At 39.3% G+C, this 19865-nt stretch overlaps 1 protein-coding gene across 4 annotated transcripts in view; it reads right to left on the reverse strand.

Annotated features, from left to right (window-relative positions):
* Positions 1–11641: 11641 nt before the first annotated feature.
* CGNL1 (cingulin like 1) overlaps positions 11642–19865 on the reverse strand; it is a 58608-nt gene continuing 50384 nt past the window's right edge. For 2 of the 4 annotated variants that reach the window (XM_085303350.1, XM_085303351.1), the window contains 5 exons: positions 18413–18496; positions 17573–17697; positions 16911–17019; positions 15835–15998; positions 11642–15209 (listed from right to left, as the gene is read on the reverse strand). In XM_085303350.1, the coding sequence (XP_085159476.1) occupies positions 15071–15209; positions 15835–15998; positions 16911–17019; positions 17573–17697; positions 18413–18496 (621 nt within the window). In that variant the 3' untranslated portion in view covers positions 11642–15070. Of the gene's footprint in view, positions 15210–15834; positions 16065–16910; positions 17020–17572; positions 17698–18412; positions 18497–19865 lie in introns of those variants that run through there. The other 2 variants (XM_085303353.1, XM_085303352.1) reach the window with 2 other exon arrangements.

The following is a 19865-nucleotide window of genomic DNA, read 5'->3' on the forward strand; positions in this document are numbered from 1 at the left end:
TGTGACACAGTTGACACGGGACATTACAAAGGAAGGAGAGGAGGAKATTTGTCTTCCTCTGAGGCACTGGGAGTTGGCCCCAGTTGAAAACAGGATGTTAGACCAGCAGTTCATCCCAACCTGGAAATTTCTATATTCCTGCCTTTTAGAGAAGTATTTACTAATGCAAAACCGTAATAACCCAAGCACCAATCTTCCTCCCACTAAAATCAATAGCAGAATTTCCAGTGATTTCTACAAAAGCTAGATAGAGCCTATAATACATTAACTGCATGYACTGGGTATGAAGGAAACACTTGTTGTTTGTTTCATTTTCTAGCTTCATGTTATTTCAGTAAAATATCTGGAGGAGTAACAAATACTTCAGAAATCTTCTTCAGTTAGCTGTCCCATTGCACAGCATGTACTTTGGTTAAAGCTTTAGAATGGAAAGCACCCCAGCGTATCCTGACTACAGACAGGCTAGTAAGCTCTTAGGGAGAAGGCTTGGTGAAATTCCCACTTCTCCCCATATTTTCGGTGGTGTGGAATCTCTAGCAGCTGGGGGGGGGTTCTGTGTTTCTCTGCAGGTTTGCAGTTCTGCTGAGTAACGGAGGAGAGAAATCCTTTTGCGAAAAAGATTCTACAGAATTATATATTGGACCAAAATGGTTGAAACACACTCCAGAATTATGTCTGCTAAGCTAAGCAGCTCTGTAGGACAGCACGAATAGATAAGCAGGCAATACCAGAGTAGATTTTCTCAATAGAGGATTGTTTTCCTATCCTGGGCTTATGGAAGGCGGCAGTGGCCAATGTGGGCAGAAACTGCAAAAGATGAGTGTAACAAGAACTCTTTCTTGGATCCTATGTAGTAAACCGAATCTTCCTGTTTAATGATATGACTTTTCTCCACAAACCAAATCTCACCCCAAATTTTGAATAATTTCAGTATAATTGTGATTTACTGATGGCAATGGTCTAGGAAGATAACAAAYTGAAACACACGTTTGGATCTTTGGCTGAGGTTTTGACCCTGGCGGTAGCTCCAATGTCTCTAGGTTGCATTTCTGCAGGGCARCTCAACCACATACATGCACACCAGCACTAAAGATATATAAAATATATATATATTTTTTGCACACTTACTATTGGCCCCATTCCACAGGTTTCTTGAGGGCGTATTGTTGACCACGTAGCTTTAAGATTATTTAAAATCTGTCTCTGTATTGTCAAAATAGTACTGCTGACATAGTTCCCCTGTAGCTACAGAAGTATACAAAGCTTTCACTTTTTAACCTTGTGTGGCTGATGTTGTTTCATGTTTCATGTTTTTTTATTAATGCCACACATGACTGGTGTAGTTTCCAAAGATCCCATCAAATTCTCTGGAAAGTTTTCAGCCTGTGGTTAGATTGCTCTTTCTCTGACAGTGCCAGAAATAGCTGCAGTATACAGGTCAGATCCTTAGCTACCTTTAAGTTACCTTGCTTGGGGAAGAGCAGTAGCTCAGCTGCACCAGCACAAAGGTTATAATGTGCTAACTTACCCTATGATGTAGATACAATTTAAATGCTATCGTTTTTGCAGCCACATACGGTTTAGAGACTGGCTCAATTCCTAAACTGCAAATTTAGTAACCCTTGCAAACACATTTTCATGAAAAATGGGTATTCTTACCAGCCATGAAACTTTTCTCTCTTGCTAAATTCTTGCTATCAGCAGCACCAGTAGGTCCCACAGTCTATTTGTGTTGTATGAAAAAGCACCATTTTTGATTCCCCTTGCTCTTTTCTGATGATTGTCTCCTTGTCACAGTGTTATGAAACAGGAAAAAAGTAGATGTTTTTCTCTCCATCACATTAGATAAATTCCTAAACAAGCTCTAAATTTCCAGTTGCTCTACAGATTAATTTCTCTAGACCCATGACTCTCATCTTTCTGTGAGCCTCCTCTAGTCGTGCAATACTATCTTTGAGAAGTACTTCTTACAGCTGCAACACTTTTAAAYAGAAGCATCATACACCTTCCTACATTAGTCACCTCAAGCACCGTAACATCTTGAGTGCTGTTTTGACTGCGGCTCTGTACCGAAAAAAAAAGATTTTTGCTGAGCTGGATATCATTTTCTGCACTGGCTTTGTTCTGTATTGTAGTTCATTGCTAGAAAATTTAAATCCAAGGAGGATTAAAAAATTTCCCCCATCTTGTAAGAAAACTGTGTTGTGGTAAGAGCTCAATCTCAAGTTTCCTAAGCTTTGAGCTACGCTTTAGCTTGTCAAGCATGCTTTCAAGGTTGGTTTATATTCATCCTCTCTGCAGAGGAAGCATCATGATTGGCTCCACACTAGTTGCTGCCTGGGAAAAAAAGACAAAAGCTGTAATATTTAGGCACAGCTAACACCATTCAGCAGATCTGCAGGGAGGGTGCTGTGACAGCCTTAGCAGGACTCCCTGGCTGCTTAGCAGTGTGAGGGGATAAATTTCACAGTCCTTACTATCCTGAAGGATGCCAGGAACAAAACAAGACAGCAGTGCCACTAAGTGATTCATTGTCTCCCTAAAGCAAACAATCACCTGCTTCACAAATCCAAGTGTGAGATTCTTTGCAGCAAAATCCTGTATTTTGGCAAAATGTATAGCCACAATTTATCATGGGCATCACATCATGAAATGCAGTTTAGGACATGTTAGGTCATGGTGTATCTTACACCCATGAATTCAGATTAAGACCTGCATTTGCACAAGCTGTATCAGAGAGRTCTGGACAGGCTGGATAATTGGGCAGAGAGGAACCTCATGAAGTTAAACAAGAGCAAGTCCAGGGTCCAGCACCTTGGAAGAAATAACTCGATGCATTAGTACAGGCTAGGGGCTCACCTGCTGGAAAGCTGCTCTGCAGAGGAGGACTTGGGAGTGCTGGTGGACAAGCTGACCATGAGCTCTTGTAGCCAAGAAGCCCAGTAGTGTCCTGGGGTGCATTAGGAAGAGTGTTGCCAGCAGGTCGAGGAAGGCGATCCTGCCTCTCTACTCAGCCCTAGTGAGGCCACATCTGGAGTACTGTGTCCGGTTCTGGACTCCCCAGGACAAGAGAGACATGGACCTACTGGAAAGAGTCCAGCATAGAGCTACTAAGATGACTAGCGAACTGGAGCATCTCCCCTATGAGGAAAGGCTGCAAGAGCTGGGCCTCTTTAGCCTGGTGAAGAACAGACCAAGAGGGGATCTTATTCATGTCTACAAATACCTGAAGGGAAGATGTCGAGAGGATGGGGCCAGACTCTTTTCAGTGGTGCCACGCAACAGGACAAGAGGCAACAGGCACCAAACTGAAACACAGGAAGTTCCATCTGAATATAAAAAACTTCTTCACTGTGAGAGTGACAGAGCACTGGCACAGGTTGCCCAGAGAGATTGTAGAGTCTCCTTCCCTGGAGATATTCAAAGCCCTCTTGGACACAATCCTGTGTAACATGCTCTAGACGACCCTGTCTGAGCGGGGGGATTGGACTAGGTGATCTCCAGAGGTCCCTTCCAACCTCAACCATTCTGCAATTCTGTGATTCTATGACCTGCCAGAGCAACTCAGCAGCCATCAGGACTGCCACAGCCATTCCTGCTGCTGCAGCTCATCCTGGCTTGAGATCCACTGTGGGGTGCTGCACTGCCCTCTGCACCACAGTTTGGCAGGCCATAGCCAGCCACTGGCTCTCACTTTCGTGTTTCTTCCTTTCCTGTGAGATACAAGGCTCTCTCTTTTTACCTTTGGCAATAAGGACAGCTTATCTGAAGTATCTTACAATTACGACTACAGTTCCCATGTTTAGGGCTTTCAAACATTTTTCATGGAAAATTTGTCCATCACCAGAAAACTTGGATCAAAGCTTTCTTTAGTATGCTGTGCAGTTTTGTTTCATTTTTGTCATGAGCCAGAAATGATGAACTTCTTTGCTAAGCACAGGAAGTTTCAGAGGAGCAGCAAAGTTAATGAGTATTTATGTCCCTTTGCCACTCTGTACTTCTAAATTTGTAAGAATTATAAAGGCAGTGCAAACAACTGCACTGTCTAGGTAAAGTGCCAAACAAAGTTAAACRCGTGCTGCTTTTATCTCATTCTCTACATTTAGTTGCAGACTCTCACCCACTAAAGGACATCTCAGCTGGTCTCTGGCAGCAAACAGCCATGCACACTCATGTTTGTAGTCAGCAGACCATTGCCATTTGTACACTCCAGGGAAGTGCAATTGCAGTTTGTGCAGTGGGCATCACTGCTACAGCGACACCCACTGCCCTGTGGCTGGTTGGTATCTTTATATTCAGAGAAGGAGAAAAGCTAAGATTACAAGGCTTGTAAGAGTGTGTGGTATCAAAGCTGAGGTAGCCCAAAACAACACGCCAGGCCTGGCAGCCATAGGAAGTACAGTCCCAGTGAACTGCCCCATGCAGAGACCTGCTCTATCCAGGAGTTACTCATCCTGTAAACCTGTGGTGAGCTTGGCATGACAATAAATCTAGGAAGCCTGCTTGCCCCACTGAGCCTGCAGGCATTCATCTCCCTCCTGCCATTTCCACTGCCCATCAGATGAAACTACTATCGTCATTCATTTGGTGGCACACTGACATCTATGGGCGCTGCCAATTATACACAGGCTCCTGAGGCTTGTGCCATCATCCAACCTCTAGTCTCAAGCACCCACCTTTCCTGGAAACAGTCTTGGGGAGCTTTAGAGTAAAATTGCTCCAGGTGAACACAAATACATTGCAAAAGAGGCTAGGTAAGCAGTAATTGCCTGAGTATGGAAAGCTCATTATTTTGTTTCCAGAGCTCAGATAAGCTGAATGATGGGTGCTTAATATCATGCCCACAGCATGTCAGGAGATTTTATGTACTACCAACCTGGCAACATCACCACAGCAGGCCTCAGATACCTCCTGCCTCTCACTTGACTTGTTGCCACAAAGTGAACTAAAAATCATAAATAAATAAAATAAAATCCCACATGTGGTCAAGATTTCACCCATGAGAGGCAGTAGATCCAAAATGGAAAGACATCTAGATAATATAACCAGGAGATAAGTCTCCCCAGCCTCAGGCTTTTTGTTGAAAACAAAACAAAATAAAAATCCTCCAAACTTACTTAAAAAAGTATAATGCCCCCACAGTCACCTATCAAACAGCCAGACCTTTCTGTGAGTGCCTGAGAATCTGAGTTTGCAGTGAACRAGCTGATGTTAACTCCATGTTTTCCAAACACCTTGCTGTCAGGACTCCACACTTCCTCTCTGCCCTGGTAAATCAAACAGCATGCACTGGGTCTTCCAACAGTGTCTGCTCTCTCCACTACTGCAGCTTTGAAGGACCATAGCTGGGAACTGTGAAAAACCCCTCAGCCAGGAACCTCATTAGGAAGCACACCACAGCACTGTGCAAATCTGTAGCCCTGAGATGTTCACCTGCACCACYGCAGGGCTACTCCATGTATACTGCTTCTGCCACAGCATCTACCAGGTGGATACCTTGTGCAAGTACTTGCATTGAAGTCATTCAGGTAATCAATGGCATCCAGTAGGCAGGTACATGCTACTGCAGCATTCATAGGTCTTGTTTTTCCGCAACTTTCATGCTGTGTTTATGAGTTTGTATATTGCTCAAGCCCTTCTGTACCTGCAGCTTATCAAGGTAGTTCAAGCAGTGATGTCCAGGACACATCTGGACCATGTTCCCTTTGCTCAGATCTTGCAGATGAGATATCTCACATTGCTGCAGGAGTTTCTGTTCTCCTGGGCTCTCTGGGAACAGCTGCAGGGCACAAGGACAACAATGTACAGTATATAGCTGACCCAGCAGAGATGGTGCCATTGTGCCCATAGCAGCTGTCATAGGGCTGTAGTTCTGACAAAAAGATAGTTTTGTCTTCAAAGCAATTTCATGGAACCTATTGCAAATATGCACCTGATGACATACACACATGGCGCTGTTTCATTTTGAAAACATATAGCTGAGTTTTTGACTGCTTTGAGTTCACCTTTCATGTATGTACAAACTTACAACAACTTTTCATTTGCARAGAGGTTATAAGGACTCTAGCTTATTGAGGAGGGGTTTCCAAATGCCACTGTAGTCCATTTTCTCAGTAGAGAAGCCAGGGGAGCCCCGCAAAGGGAAAGGAGGTTGCTTAAGTAGACTGAAGCTTTTCTTCTGCCATCCTCACTCTACATCAATAGTACCAATGTGGTGTATGTGTATGGGAGATTATCGTGTGCACACCAGCATAGATCTGTTTCCCTTAATTCATGCTGTGGCTGTAGTAGCATTATTTATTCTTCTTTCTCTTTTTCGTCTTTGCTTATCCCAGCACACTTATTAAATTCAGTTCATCTGAAAAAGTTCCTAGAGAAAGGATGCCAGACAGACCAGAGATGAATTCTCTTGCACTCTGTAGGAGGCTTAGACTGCCTTTGGATACACTAACAGATGTTTATCCTTGTGCAGTGTCACACACTATACACCGCACACTGTGGTCTTCAAAGTTTGTGACTCTTAGTAATGATGAAGAAAGCCACAGTTTGGAAGGATACTTTGATCTAGGTTGTGAATCTGATCTTATCTTTAAAATAGCTGGATACTACACACGGTATGTGCTGAACTAGGAGGGCACAGTGAGCTGTGTTTAAACACCATGAGCCTGTTCAGGGAGCTTCCTTTGCCTGGCTGGTATTACAGCTTTTACATAGTTTTATTGGACTTATTTTAATTTTTCCTTCCTCTTTTCATAGACATTTTTCCTGTAACACAATAAACTATTTCTTTTCTTACTTGAGAAAACACAAAATTCCCCCTAAAGCAAGATAATCTAGCCTTAAAGCAGCAGCTCTGCAGCAAAGACGCTATGCAAAGCTTGCTTACTGCACAGCCAGCACAACGAGACCTACCTCAGATGTGTAGCAGGCAAGATAACTCCCAACTTGGAGAACAGTGCAGCATATAACCATCTGCAGKGTAAAAGGCTGAACACAGCACTAACAGAGCAGATTTGCTGAAAAATCACTTTCTCCCAGCATTTTTACCCAGAAAGCTTCAACCTAGATACAGCATCAAGTTTGCAAGGAGGTCTAGTTTTGTGTTCCATTTTCTAGGCATGTTGACAAAAAGCACAAGGAGGTCAAAGAGTGAACCAGAAGACCAAATGAACTAGAAACTAGAAACTATGTCAGCACATATCTGTGCTTGCATRCTCCAATCATGAAGATGGATACCCAGTGACCAATTTTTTCTTAGTTATTTGCTCTACTTTAACCAAAAGCCTTGAAAAACAACATCAAAAGTATTCCAATCTCGATCTTATCTCTAGTACAGAATCACACACTAGAAAAGTGCTGGCAGCCCCAGCAAATCAAGGTCTCGAGTGTTATCTTTCAGGAAGACAACGGTCAGGCTGAGCTRAGGATAGCCAACTTTGTCAATCTGAGAGGTGTACTTTTGGCTAATAGCTCAGTTCTCATGTGCACAGTGGAACTGCTTTATAAAAAAAAGTATAGCTCATTGCTGGCACAGAGACCAGTTCCAAACCACACAGTCGCCTCTCCCCTTCCTCTCTAAGGGCAGCAGTGTCTTCTTTAATCTCTCCCAGAAAAACATAGCAGTAAGCACATCTTCAACCAAGAGCCTATACAGAGAGATAAGAGAAAGATAATATAAGAGAAAATACAGCACCCACACAAATTTCCTGCTGGAAAAAAAGGATAAGAGAAAAGGTGAGTCACACAGAATAGATGCTTCTGATACTGGCAGGCACTTTAAAAAAGTTTGAAGGAGCTCAAAGTATTTTGTAAGACAGAGCTACCCACACTGCAGTGGCATGCAGCAAATTGGCCTTCATTCCCAATGCGGCCACAGAAACACATGCAGCTCCATTTTCAGCACCAGCACTTGACTCAGCTGGACTCTCTTAGGATCTTTACTGCAGAGGCACACAGGCAACAGGCATTCCCTAGCTTCAAGCATAGCTTGTGCCACTCCTACTACTGCAGTATGTTCCTTCTCATCCTTATCTTGAACCTTCAGAATGTTTCTCTGGAAATAAAATCTTATATCCATGCCAGCCTTAGTTAAAGCTCTGTAGATTTAAGATGCCTTAAGTGACATTCAGTGCCAGGCAGAGGATATTCAAGGARGATAGATGGAAGAACAAGATTTGTTTGACCAGCGCTGGATCCCCCATTGAACTTTCTTGCTATGTTTTCTCTCTTATCTCATACTATCCCTTTGTCAGGTTTAATCCTAGCTGGACTGCATGTAAAAGTACTCAATATGCTTAACACTAATGAAAATAGCTTTGTAATGCAGTACATAAGGTATTGCTCACAAAGCCCATTCTGCTGAGGTAGCAGAATGCATATAGAAAGCATAGAAAATCTCAAAGAAGTTACCTGTAATGAGTCCCCTTCTCTGCACTCACATAGAAGTGTTCTTGCAGTTTTCCTTATTGGAGGAGAGTGTAAACTTTCATCCTCGACCTATGCTCAGAATTTAAATAAATCTTTTTTCTTGCCTGTTTTTCTGCTAATGTCATGGAGCTTCAGGATCTGAATTAAACAGCAAATTGTTATTAGTTACAGAGAAATGACTGAATGTTCCCTCTTACACAAAGCATACAATCTCTACTGACATTATATATGCTTCATTGGTACTAACCAGTTAAGGACTGTCAGCTTGTACTGATGGAGGGGAGTCCAACTCACTGCAACCCTCCCAGTGAGCCAGCCTTTGGCAAGGATGAACTGAAAGACACTGGCACTTTTTCCTGAAAAATTGTGGAAGCTACTACTTCTTAGGAATGAGGTGACCAGAGTCTTTTAAAAGAGGTGAAAAAAGCTTTTACTAAGTTTAAACTCTGAGTGTACTAAGTCCTAGACAATTTCTTAAAAGGAAAAAAAATCTAAACCAAGAGATTTTCACAAGAGTCATTTTTCCTTCCTACCTTTCCCTGAAAAAACATAATCATTGACTGTGGTGGCAAGTGAAATATTACCCTTATAACGCATGACAAAGTCACTACTCCTACAGAAAGCCACTATTACCATGAATTTGAGAACCCGATCAGATCAATAACATAGAAGGGTGAATAAAAGGCAGTAAATAGTGTCTCTTCCCATCATGGGGCTGTCTGACAAGCTAATTCAGCAGCTTTGCGTCATGGCTAAAATCACTGTTACTCTTGCCTTGCAAATGCCATTCTCAGCACACAGTCCTGCATAAAGTYCATTACAGTGTACAGTTGTACTTTCGATCACACTTCATCTTGTCTTTTAAAAGAAAACAAATTCACAGACAAAACTTTCTTAAGTATGCTTGTAACTGCATCGAGATAATTATTTCTCTTTGCTCTCATGTCACAGATTACCTAAAATGCCTAAGTGCAGTAATGGATATAGTAACACATGGAWAAAATAGCTGGCATCTTCATACCTACTCATTCAATACTGCACAGGTCCAACTGAATACTGATAAAGTTAACAGGAGCCTTCCTCATGAGTTCAATGAATGGTAGTTTGAGTTACAAGATATACTATTAGAGGCTGTAATATCTTTTCTGTGAAGGGTTCCTAAACTTACAGGAACCAAGTCAGAAGAGCTGTGATGCTGGAAAAAATCTGAGGAGCTAGGACTGTCAAACCTGCACCAGGTGGGGGAAGCCGGAGTTCTTTATTCAACTTTAATCTGGTTCTAACACCAGAATTGAGACACCAGCTGTCTCACTTCTGTCTATACCAACAACCAGATAACATACACTTTCCAGGCCTGCTGTGAGAATTGTTAATACTGCAGAGTATTAACCGTTAAAACAGTATGCATTTTCAAAAGCTAACAACAGACAGCTGACCCTGATTCTTTGAAGAATGACATGGAAGGACATGCTAGCTTTTTCTTGTTTTATTCTTTATTTATTTAAAAATGCACCTACTGTTTCATGATACATCTTTCTTAAGCCAGGAAGACAGGAAAGGACCTGTATTTGTCCATTACCAATCACAACAAATAGAGTCAATCTGCTTATTCAGTATGAAGCAGAGTTAAAATAGATCAGCTGTCCTGCAGTGTAACACTTGGTGTACTCAGATATACAACCTCTAGAAATAGCAAATAACCACTGTGGTGCTGAATATTGGCCTTTTCTAATATACAACAAGAAATACTTCTCTACTGATGAACAGATGAAGCATTATAAAGCACTGATTGCAGATGAGGGACACACAGAATTGCTGCAGATTGAATCACAATAGTGATGTTTCACTTAATGACACGGATTCACAGAGGAAAAGACAACAGTCCACATGGACATTACCAAGCCAGAGAGCATTTTTCCTCTGACAGCCCCTCCCTTGCCCTTGACTGTTGAGTCTTGCTTCCTTCTGCTCATTAAGTTTTCCCTTTCTTACATGTTAAGAGAAAAACATTTACTACTGATAAACCTGGCTATTCATTTCCATCTCTTTTCTTCAAAAGTCCAGTCCTCAGGAACAAGTTTTGAAATAACAGCAAAATTTTCCTCACTATTACATAGCAGAGTCAGTAGGTTAAATATGTGACCTAATCAACACATTATAAAAGCAAGAACAAATTAAATGTGTTATAAACCGAGGCAATCTCCAGAAAATTTTGCTTGTTCAGCAAAGTCTGTGAATATTTTGTGATGTTAYTTGATAACTGCAGTTGGTAAAAATTAAGCAACTGAAATGTGAAGCCCCACTCATAGGATAGGAAGTTTCAGTCAGCTAAAAACATCAATATTTTATTACTAAAATATGCTGCCTGATCGAGAAAAGGCCTAAAAGCTAGAGCTACTGCACTGTGGAGCTCACTCAGCAAAGCACACAGCTGGCCTGTACAAATGAAGAATGCACATGGCTTCTAGAACAGTTTAGAAAAATCAATTGTAAATCAGAACAGATTATTTAACTCAATCAGGAAAGAAGGAAAGAATTAAGTTGAGAAGGATAAGGATAAATCAGAGGAGTATGCAGATTAATCAACAAGTTATAYAATCTAATCAAGATGAAACTGTACTTTGGGGGAAAAAGCTGCCTGGGTATTGAACAATAAAAAGCAACTGACATAAGAAAATATTTGCCTTGTCTAAGGCTTTCCTTAAATGAGGTAGGGCATGGGGAAGTAGGTACAGGAGACAGCATGAAGATGACCTTTCTCTGTGCAGTAAAAGGAGAGAAAGGACCACTGAAAGACCTTAATGCTCCTATGAAAATAGATGCCTTCCAGACTTAAGCACAATAAAGTATGTTAAAAGTGAAGAATATTCTTGATTTTATTACTTGGACAGTGATAGTGAAAAATTAGTGGAGGAGGATTTTGTTTTAACAGTTTGCATTGTATAGCAATTGCCATCGAAAGATCTTTAAGAACTTGCTAAATGTTAGTGATTTATAAATATTAAAACATCCTTTCCAACTTAATTTGTATTCTCATATCTACAAAAGTAGGCTCAGAAAACTGAAAGACTGCCAGTGCATAAAAGGCAAGGGAAAAAGCTCAAAATAGAACCTAGACTGGAATCTTAAAACAAGGAATTGTAAATGACCACACATGTCCACTTAAGGCATAAATTGTCAAAAACTGAATATGGCAATATAAATCTTACACAACTGTGTGAAGAATATGTTTATTTAGGCAGAACAGAATCTTAATGAGACATTTTCTTTGTAGGTTTCTCTCTCACTACATCTAAATGGTCAAAATCTCACTGAGATAAGACAGACTATTAACCCCAGAGATGGCATAAAGTTCATTGTTCATCACAGATTACTACAGATTGAAAGAGAAGTAACTACTGTATCTGTCGTCAGGTTTGGCTCTTATCATAAGTAATGTTGCTTGGATCTGCTTAGTGTATGAGATGCTATGGTATCATCTAAGAAAATGGAAGAACCTGTTGCCGAAGGCCTCTACAGCTCAGAATCAAGCTCACTTACATAATATACCAAAAGCATTTGTTTCCGCAAACCTCTAGGATCTGACAGTCTCACAGACATGCTTCTTCCCATATTCTGTTATTGCTTTTACCAGTCCAAAACCTCAGCTCCTCCTGAGATTCAGAGGTTCATTTAAAGATAAGCTACATGAAAATATCAGGCAAACTTTTATAAAACAAATACTGACTTAGGGTGAATTTTGACCAAAAATWGACACAAGATGGAACGAAGAGATTGTACCTCCCTAAACTATAATCTTTGTGACAAAGAAGTTCTAAATCCTACCCCAACCATAGCTAGAGCATTTATCAGACACAGAATGTAACTAGTGAATGGATACTGGTATTTGCATGTTGGTAGCTAATAATCTGACATGTAGAAAAGAGGCATTTCTAATACATGGAGTAAAAGCTCAACAATTTCCAAAATAGGGTACAGCATGATTATTTTAGTTTCTTGAAAAGGCTTTAGAAATAAACTACCCAAATTAGTGATGAGATCCAATTTGAGTGCATCATGTATCAAAACAGAGCTACAGATTGCCCTGTGAATGAGTCAAAATGCCCTTTACAATATCTTAAGAACTTCCATGATTTTAATCATATAATTTGACAGCTGTAAAGAGGAAATGCCATTCTCAAGTCTAAATGAACAGACATTCAATGCAGACATGGGGAGGATTCTAACAGGCAGGCTCTCACCCGCTAGAAGTTCACAGCAACATCTCAAGGAGGTGACAACAAGGGGGRAGCCCTTGCATTTTATTGTAAGTTCAAATGAGAAAAGGAATCTTCTAGATACTGCACTTGCTTTAAAAGTAACAAGGAAAGTAGTTATCTGAAAGAAATAAAATGCAGAAACATGTTTACAGCATTAATATTTCCTGGATAAATATTTTCCCGTTATATTAAAAACAAACATTTTCCTATGAAATTCAAATGTATGATGCATTCAAGCTAAATGCATCATAAAAAGCAGAACTGAAAGAGCTGGCTGACATTTTATTGTAAGTGAATTTTATCTTTTACAGTTTAGTGCAATTGGAGGTAGCTGCAATATTAAGTGATTTTCTGCCAGTGGTTTGAGATAATAGTTATCTATGAACATTAGGACAGAATGCTGCAATAGAACAAAAAATGGAATCAGCTGTTTAAAGTTAAGCCTAAAAAAACATGTAAATGAAACAAAAAATAAATCACAGCAGGTTATATGATGATTGTCAGTACAGCATASTGCAGATCTTCCTGAAGGAAGGGCTGGTTGCATGTTGTCAAAGTAGTAAAATTAGCTCCACAAAAGTATAATATGCTCTATGCCTGAAATRACCTGAAAAGATGCACAAGATTCAGAGACAGGTTATTACAACTAGGCACTTCATATTATTTCCCATATATTTCAAATCATCAAAATCATGTTGAAGGGAATTACATGGCAAAAGAGTATAATCTACTATGCATGAATAGATTTCTGATCCTGCAGGCAATAGTGTCATTTCATATAATCATATGAGCACTGCCATTGTCTGCACTTGTGCCTTACCCAAGTCTCTCAGCCTTACTTTCAGAGCTGCTAAATTTATCCTTGAGTAAACACCTATATGGGAGTAATGAAAGCTCCCAGCAACTCCAAGTTAAAGTCTTTCTATAATTACATCAAATTTCCTTGGTTCATTCAACAGAGATGTACTCACTTCAGTGTAACTGGAAACAAAAGCTAATAATCAGATAGGACTAAGCTACAACTTACTACAAAATTTATATAGTAGTGCACTTTCCTTAAGATTCTAGATTTGCATAAAAGCAAGATTGTCTGTGTAATATAAGTGGCACAAAAAACATTTGCAATAAAACAGAAAGTGCATTTAAAATAAAACATGCAATGCTCTTTTTAATTTTCCCTCAAGCTTTTGTTCACAGGATAGATCTCCCAAAATGCAGATACTGCTATAAACTCAGACACTAATATATATCTGAATATATGATCATACACTGCAAGATCTCACAAACAGATGCTAAAGAACAAATTGAGAGAGAGAAAAAAATCAGATTACAAGCTTTGTATTTCCTGAAATTGATGCAAATTCTTGCCAGGTGCATAACATTCTAGGATCAATTAATCAACATATTTAGGCATGTTCTTAATTCAAATGCTGTATGTAATTTTACTAGAATGGCTGGGACTCCTTAGAGGCTTTAAGATAAGCCTGTCCTGGTGCCCTCAATTGAGCAGGTCTATAGTGTTCTGCACCTGGCGGTATAGAGCCCACTTTGGGAAATGAAAGATGCCAAATAATAACTCACCTCATTCTCACCCTATCTTACTGAGAACAGAAAGCTTCAGAAACAAAAAGTTTCAATAAAGTTATAGGCAAGCCTCACTCATCATGTACTCGTGATGGCCCCTCAAAGGTAACAGGTAGTATCTGAACTTGGAAATCTAATTCTGCATACTAGCATTTGATCCCTAATATACAGAATACATACAAATAAAATGCACTGATTTTAAAACTGGAACATACTTCCTGGCTCAGGAACTGTGAATCTGTTCCCTAATACACATAATGTATTAGTTTTGTTTTGTTTTCTTAGCTAAAACTCAAATACAACATTCAATATAAATTTATGTACATATGGAACTGATTTATATAATATTTGAAACTTTACAAACTTGTACTAAAGTAGTCAATAAAATGATCAGTTTTAAAATACTTACAGTCTGTACATCACTTCCCCCTACTTACAACTATTAAATAATCCTCAGTGGCTTCCTTACTTTTAGGGACAATCTTTTAATAACTACAAACTAGTTTTGAATTACTTTCAAATGGCCCTTTACTTAAATGGAGTTTTAGCAAAATTGTGCTACCAATGTGAAACTTTATCCCTATATTTTCAGTAGTAGGTATAGATCTCTATGTTTCTTAATGCAATCCTGTTTTCTACAATAAACAGAAGATCTAAATAAGAAAATGGCATAGTATGGATGGAAACATTATAATTTCAGCTCTTAAATCCCTTTATGCATTTGGTTTCTAGACTATCCAGTCTTGGTAATATAGGTTATTCTTCCAGTATGTTCAAGGAATCACAGATTCAATACTTATTTAGATTACTGTGTCATCATCTTTTGACAAGTTATTTCCTGAAGGTGCTTCACAGAGACTATCTCCATCAGTGCTGAACTCATCGTCGTCATCATCATCAAAATCAGTCAACACTTTACTTGGGGACTTCTTTCGTCTACTAAAACAAAAATACACAGGTATGTGGTATTAAAATTGCACATCTACATGTGGAACACTTGTGGAAAGTTCTTAACATTAACAAGTAGCATCTGCGTTTTTGAAGGATGTCAAAGAGACGTGCTCCAATAGTGGCAAATTAACATAGACTACAACTTATACAAAATAGATAAACAAAAGAATGAAGTTGAACTATTTATATCTTCAACCACCTCTACTTAAGGGAACAACCAGGGGAAAATGTGAACTTTGCACACTGAAATGTTCAAAAACAGCTGAGGAAGCTAAATGAAAAACAGCTGTTCCTCTCAGTTTTTAGCAGAAAATTTTCTCCACTAATAAATGGTTAGAGTGCTGAGTCTCACCACCTGCTTCTGCTTCCTATCTCTTGCTTCAGCGACTTCACTCAGCAGACGGATCTTGGAAAGAAGGTTTAGGCACCCAGAAAGAAGCTAGAAAATATTTGTAGAGAAAGGTATTGCAGAAGTATTTCACAGCTCTGCCTCTGAAAGTCTATCTGCTTATGACAAACTTGAAATTTGCTAGAGGAAGCTCCCTCAGTCCATGAGCCAGGGACAAAAGGTCAACACTGTGAGCATTTGACACATAACTGTAAGTCACCCTACCTTAATTCCTTTTTCACAGCGTTAAGTTGTCCTTGCAATTGTTCATTCATGTCCAGTTGCTCTTCCAGTTCTCTCTGGAGTTTCTTTTTGGCACTTTCCAGTCTGTCTATTTCTTCTTCAGCTTCTTCAACTTGACGTTTCATTGCTTTCAAACGCAAACTCAACTGAAATATTTACATGTCAGCTGATTAGAGGACTATTTTAATAAAGGAATTCTATTCTTYCAGCATCTATGAGAGGGAGAATAAAGACAGAACTTTGCCAGTGTCATGACACTGCAAAAATGCTTCAGAAGTATTCAAAAGTGAGCATAAGACTTTGAGACAAGTGATAGGATACAAATTTTAAGGAGGAAAAAGTGACAAGCAAACACAATCTTGATAAGAGTAAGGCAGTATTATTTGATGGAAAGAGCAAGTTACCAATAATGGAAGACTGCCTGGAGCTATTATTGCGTCTTAGTAGCAATTTTACCAGACAGATACTATAAAATATTTTTTTTTTAAAAAACACAAAAGATTTTAAAAGATTGTCCCTATGACAGACATTTTGAAACATACTATTTATTCTCCAGTCAGAATATTAACTACTTGATGCATGCACTGGAACAATCCATGTTTTAAGCGAAGAATCAATAAACATCCCAGAAATGGCATAGCATATTGCTATTAAAATACTACTATATCCCTAACATTTATAGCCTRTATTTAATAGCTATACATGCCTTACTTCTTGAAACAATGTCTTATAGCAAGACAGAATATATTAATTGTGTATGTCTTTATACAATAATATTCTCTCTACTTTTAGCTTTTTCTTAAAAAATTTAAAATTTCTTTATGCAAAGTGCTTCATTTTCATAATTTTGGAAATGATTTAAAATTTWCTACTAGGTAGAATGGAATGATGACAATAGGAACAAAGAATCTCATTAAATTGGAATTCTTAAAAAAACAGTATCTACTTATATTCTGAAATATCTTTTTATATATAATGATTTATAGATTTACATGATTTATAATGATTTATTTAGTAGGATTAATATCAGACATCTGCATATTAGTCTTTCCCTCTACCTGGTCCTTTTGATCAGTCAATGACAGATGTTCATCATCTACTTGCAACATTAATTCCTTCACTTTTCTCTCAAGTCTGCGGTTACTTAGTTGGAAATTAGCTCTATCCCTAGGAAAAAAACAGACAGACAGACAGACAGGCTTGTAGAAAGAGGAACTGGGATGCTTCCAATCCTTCTGAGTAATTTTTAGTRATATTCCAAGTCTTAAACAAATAATAATGGCTTCTGCTTTATTTACTGATTTCATACAACATACTAAAGTTTTGTTCAAAAGCATGAACTGGTAAGGAGAATTTCTTTTGTCTTCAGAGAAACATTTAAATAAYAAATACATTTCTCCAAGTGTAAACTATGAAGTGAATAAAAAAAATGGAACATTAAACTATAATTAGTATTTCTAAGGCTGTTACTGATGGTAGACATTGATAAGATAATGAGGTATGTAGTCATGTTATTCCTGCCCAGTTTTAAATTTGTAAGTATAAATGTACATATTTTTAAAATTTATAAATACTGTTTTGTACAATAAATTATTCATATCCATTTTAATTCAATGCTTGTCAAAAAAAAATAAATTTTTTGTCCTAAAGACTTACCAGCCAGAGGTCATATTAACATACATAAACATAAATATTTTGATCATAAAACGGCTAGTTTTACCTCTCTTCATTTTCAAGTCGTTCTTCTAGCTCTGTGATTCTTGCTTCCATTTGTGCAACAAGTCCCTCCTTACTGGATCGATAAGAACCTTCCAGATGAAGGATTCGGCTCTTCAAGTCCTTGTTCTATAATCAGAACATACGAGATTACTATATACATGCTTACGTTAACAAATACCTCCTTAACACAAAGTAAGTTTCTTTAGAAAAACATAAGGTGGTAAGTATGTTTTTATTTCATGAATATAGAAAAAAGAGCCAGGGAGATTTTATTGCAAGACTAGGTAAAAAAAATCTCTTTAGCCAGGAGCAAACACATCATCTACTACTGCATTTTATCAGTAASAGTTAATATTAGTCCTGAGTTAAAACTGTAGGCTTGAAGGCCCCTCAGACTTCAGATGGATGCCAGACTCTTCCAACAGCATTTTAAAATTGTCAATATTTCTTAAATAATTTTAGATCCGTCTTATTCTCCAAGCTTAATTCTTTTGTCAAATTCTGAGTCCCTCGCATGTAACTCACTGGTACATGGATAACAGAAGCAGACATAAAGAAACAGCTGCCATCCAATACTGCTTATCCTCTATCAAAGCTGCATTTGCCTGCTTAAGAGCAGAGGTAATTTAAGATCCTAATATTGTAAAAAATATCATCATTCCTTTGAGTATAAATGTTAAGATATTCATTTTTTTAATCTATTCTTAATACAACACATACTTCCATCACACTTTGGTGAGATAGTGCCTGAATATTCTAGTCCTTAAATGCTTAGTTCCTAATGAACAATGCAAGCTGTCCTGTTATCTTGCTAATGTGATGGTATGGCAGCAATAATTACCTGTCTTTCCAACGAAATTTTGTCACACTCCAAATCTTGCTTTGTAGCTCTTTCCTGAAGTAGCTCAGTTCTCATGTGTTCAATCTATTATACAAAGAAATGCCAAAAATGTTAAGAAAAAATTTAAATGATATCTATCTATATCACAGAATCACAGTATGGTTGAGGTTGGAAGGGACCTCTGGAGATCACCTAGTCCAATCTCCCTGCTCAAGCAGGGTCACTTAGAGCACATTGCACAGGGTTGTGTCCAAGAGGGCTTTGAATATCTCCAGGGAAGGAGACTCCACAATCTCTCTGAGTTCCAGTGTTCTGTCACTTTCACAGTAGTTTTTCTTCATATTCAGATGGAACTTCCTGTGTTTCAGTTTGGTGCCCRTTGCCTCTTGTCCTGTTGYGTGGCACCACTGAAAAGAGTCTGGCCCCATCCTCTCGACATCTTCCCTTCAGGTATTTGTAGACATGAATAAGATCCCCTCTTGGTCTGTTCTTCACCAGGCTAAAGAGGCCCAGCTCTTGCAGCCTTTCCTCATAGGGGAGATGCTCCAGTTCGCTAGTCATCTTAGTAGCTCTATGCTGGACTCTTTCCAGTAGGTCCATGTCTCTCTTGTCCTGGGGAGTCCAGAACCGGACACAGTACTCCAGATGTGGCCTCACTAGGGCTGAGTAGAGAGGCAGGATCGCCTTCCTCGACCTGCTGGCAACACTCTTCCTAATGCACCCCAGGACACTACTGGGCTTCTCGGCTACAACAGCATATTGCTGGGTCACGGTCAGTCTACAGTCCACTAGCACTTCCAAGTCCTCCTCTGCAGAGCTGCTTTCCAGCAGGTGAGCCCCTAGCCTGAACTAATGCATCGAGTTATTTCTTCCAAGGTGCTGGACCCTGGACTTGCTCTTGTTGAACCTCATGAGGTTCCTCTCTGTCCAGCTCTCCAGCCTGTCCAGGTCTCTCTGAATGGCAGCACAGTCCTCAGGTATATCAACCTCTTCTCACAGTTGTGTATTGTCAGCAAACTTGCTGAGGAAGTACTCTGTCCCTTCATCCAGGTCATTGATGAAGAAGTTGAACAAGACTGGCCCCAGTACTGACCCCTTTGGAACACYGCTAGCTACAGGCMTCCAACTAGACTCTGCACTGCTGATGACAGTCCTCCGAGCTCTGCTTTTCAAGTCAGTTCTCARTCCGCCTCACTGTTGACTCATCTAACCCATACTTCCTGAGCTCATCTATGAGAATATGAGGGAGAGATCTATGGGAGACAGTGCCAAAAGCCTTGCTGAAGTCTAGGTAGRCAGCATCCACTGCTTCTCCCTTCATCTACTCAGCCAGTCATTCCATCATAGAAGGCTATCAGATTGGTTAAGCATGATTTCCCCTTGGTTAATCCATGCTGACTGCTCTTGATCACCTTCTTTTCTTCCACTTGCTTAGAGATGACATTCAGGATGA

The sequence above is a fragment of the Rhea americana genome, unplaced genomic scaffold (assembly GCF_003343005.1).
Source record: "Rhea americana isolate MKP2758 unplaced genomic scaffold, rheAme1 scaffold_2, whole genome shotgun sequence".
NCBI lineage: Eukaryota > Metazoa > Chordata > Aves > Rheiformes > Rheidae > Rhea > Rhea americana.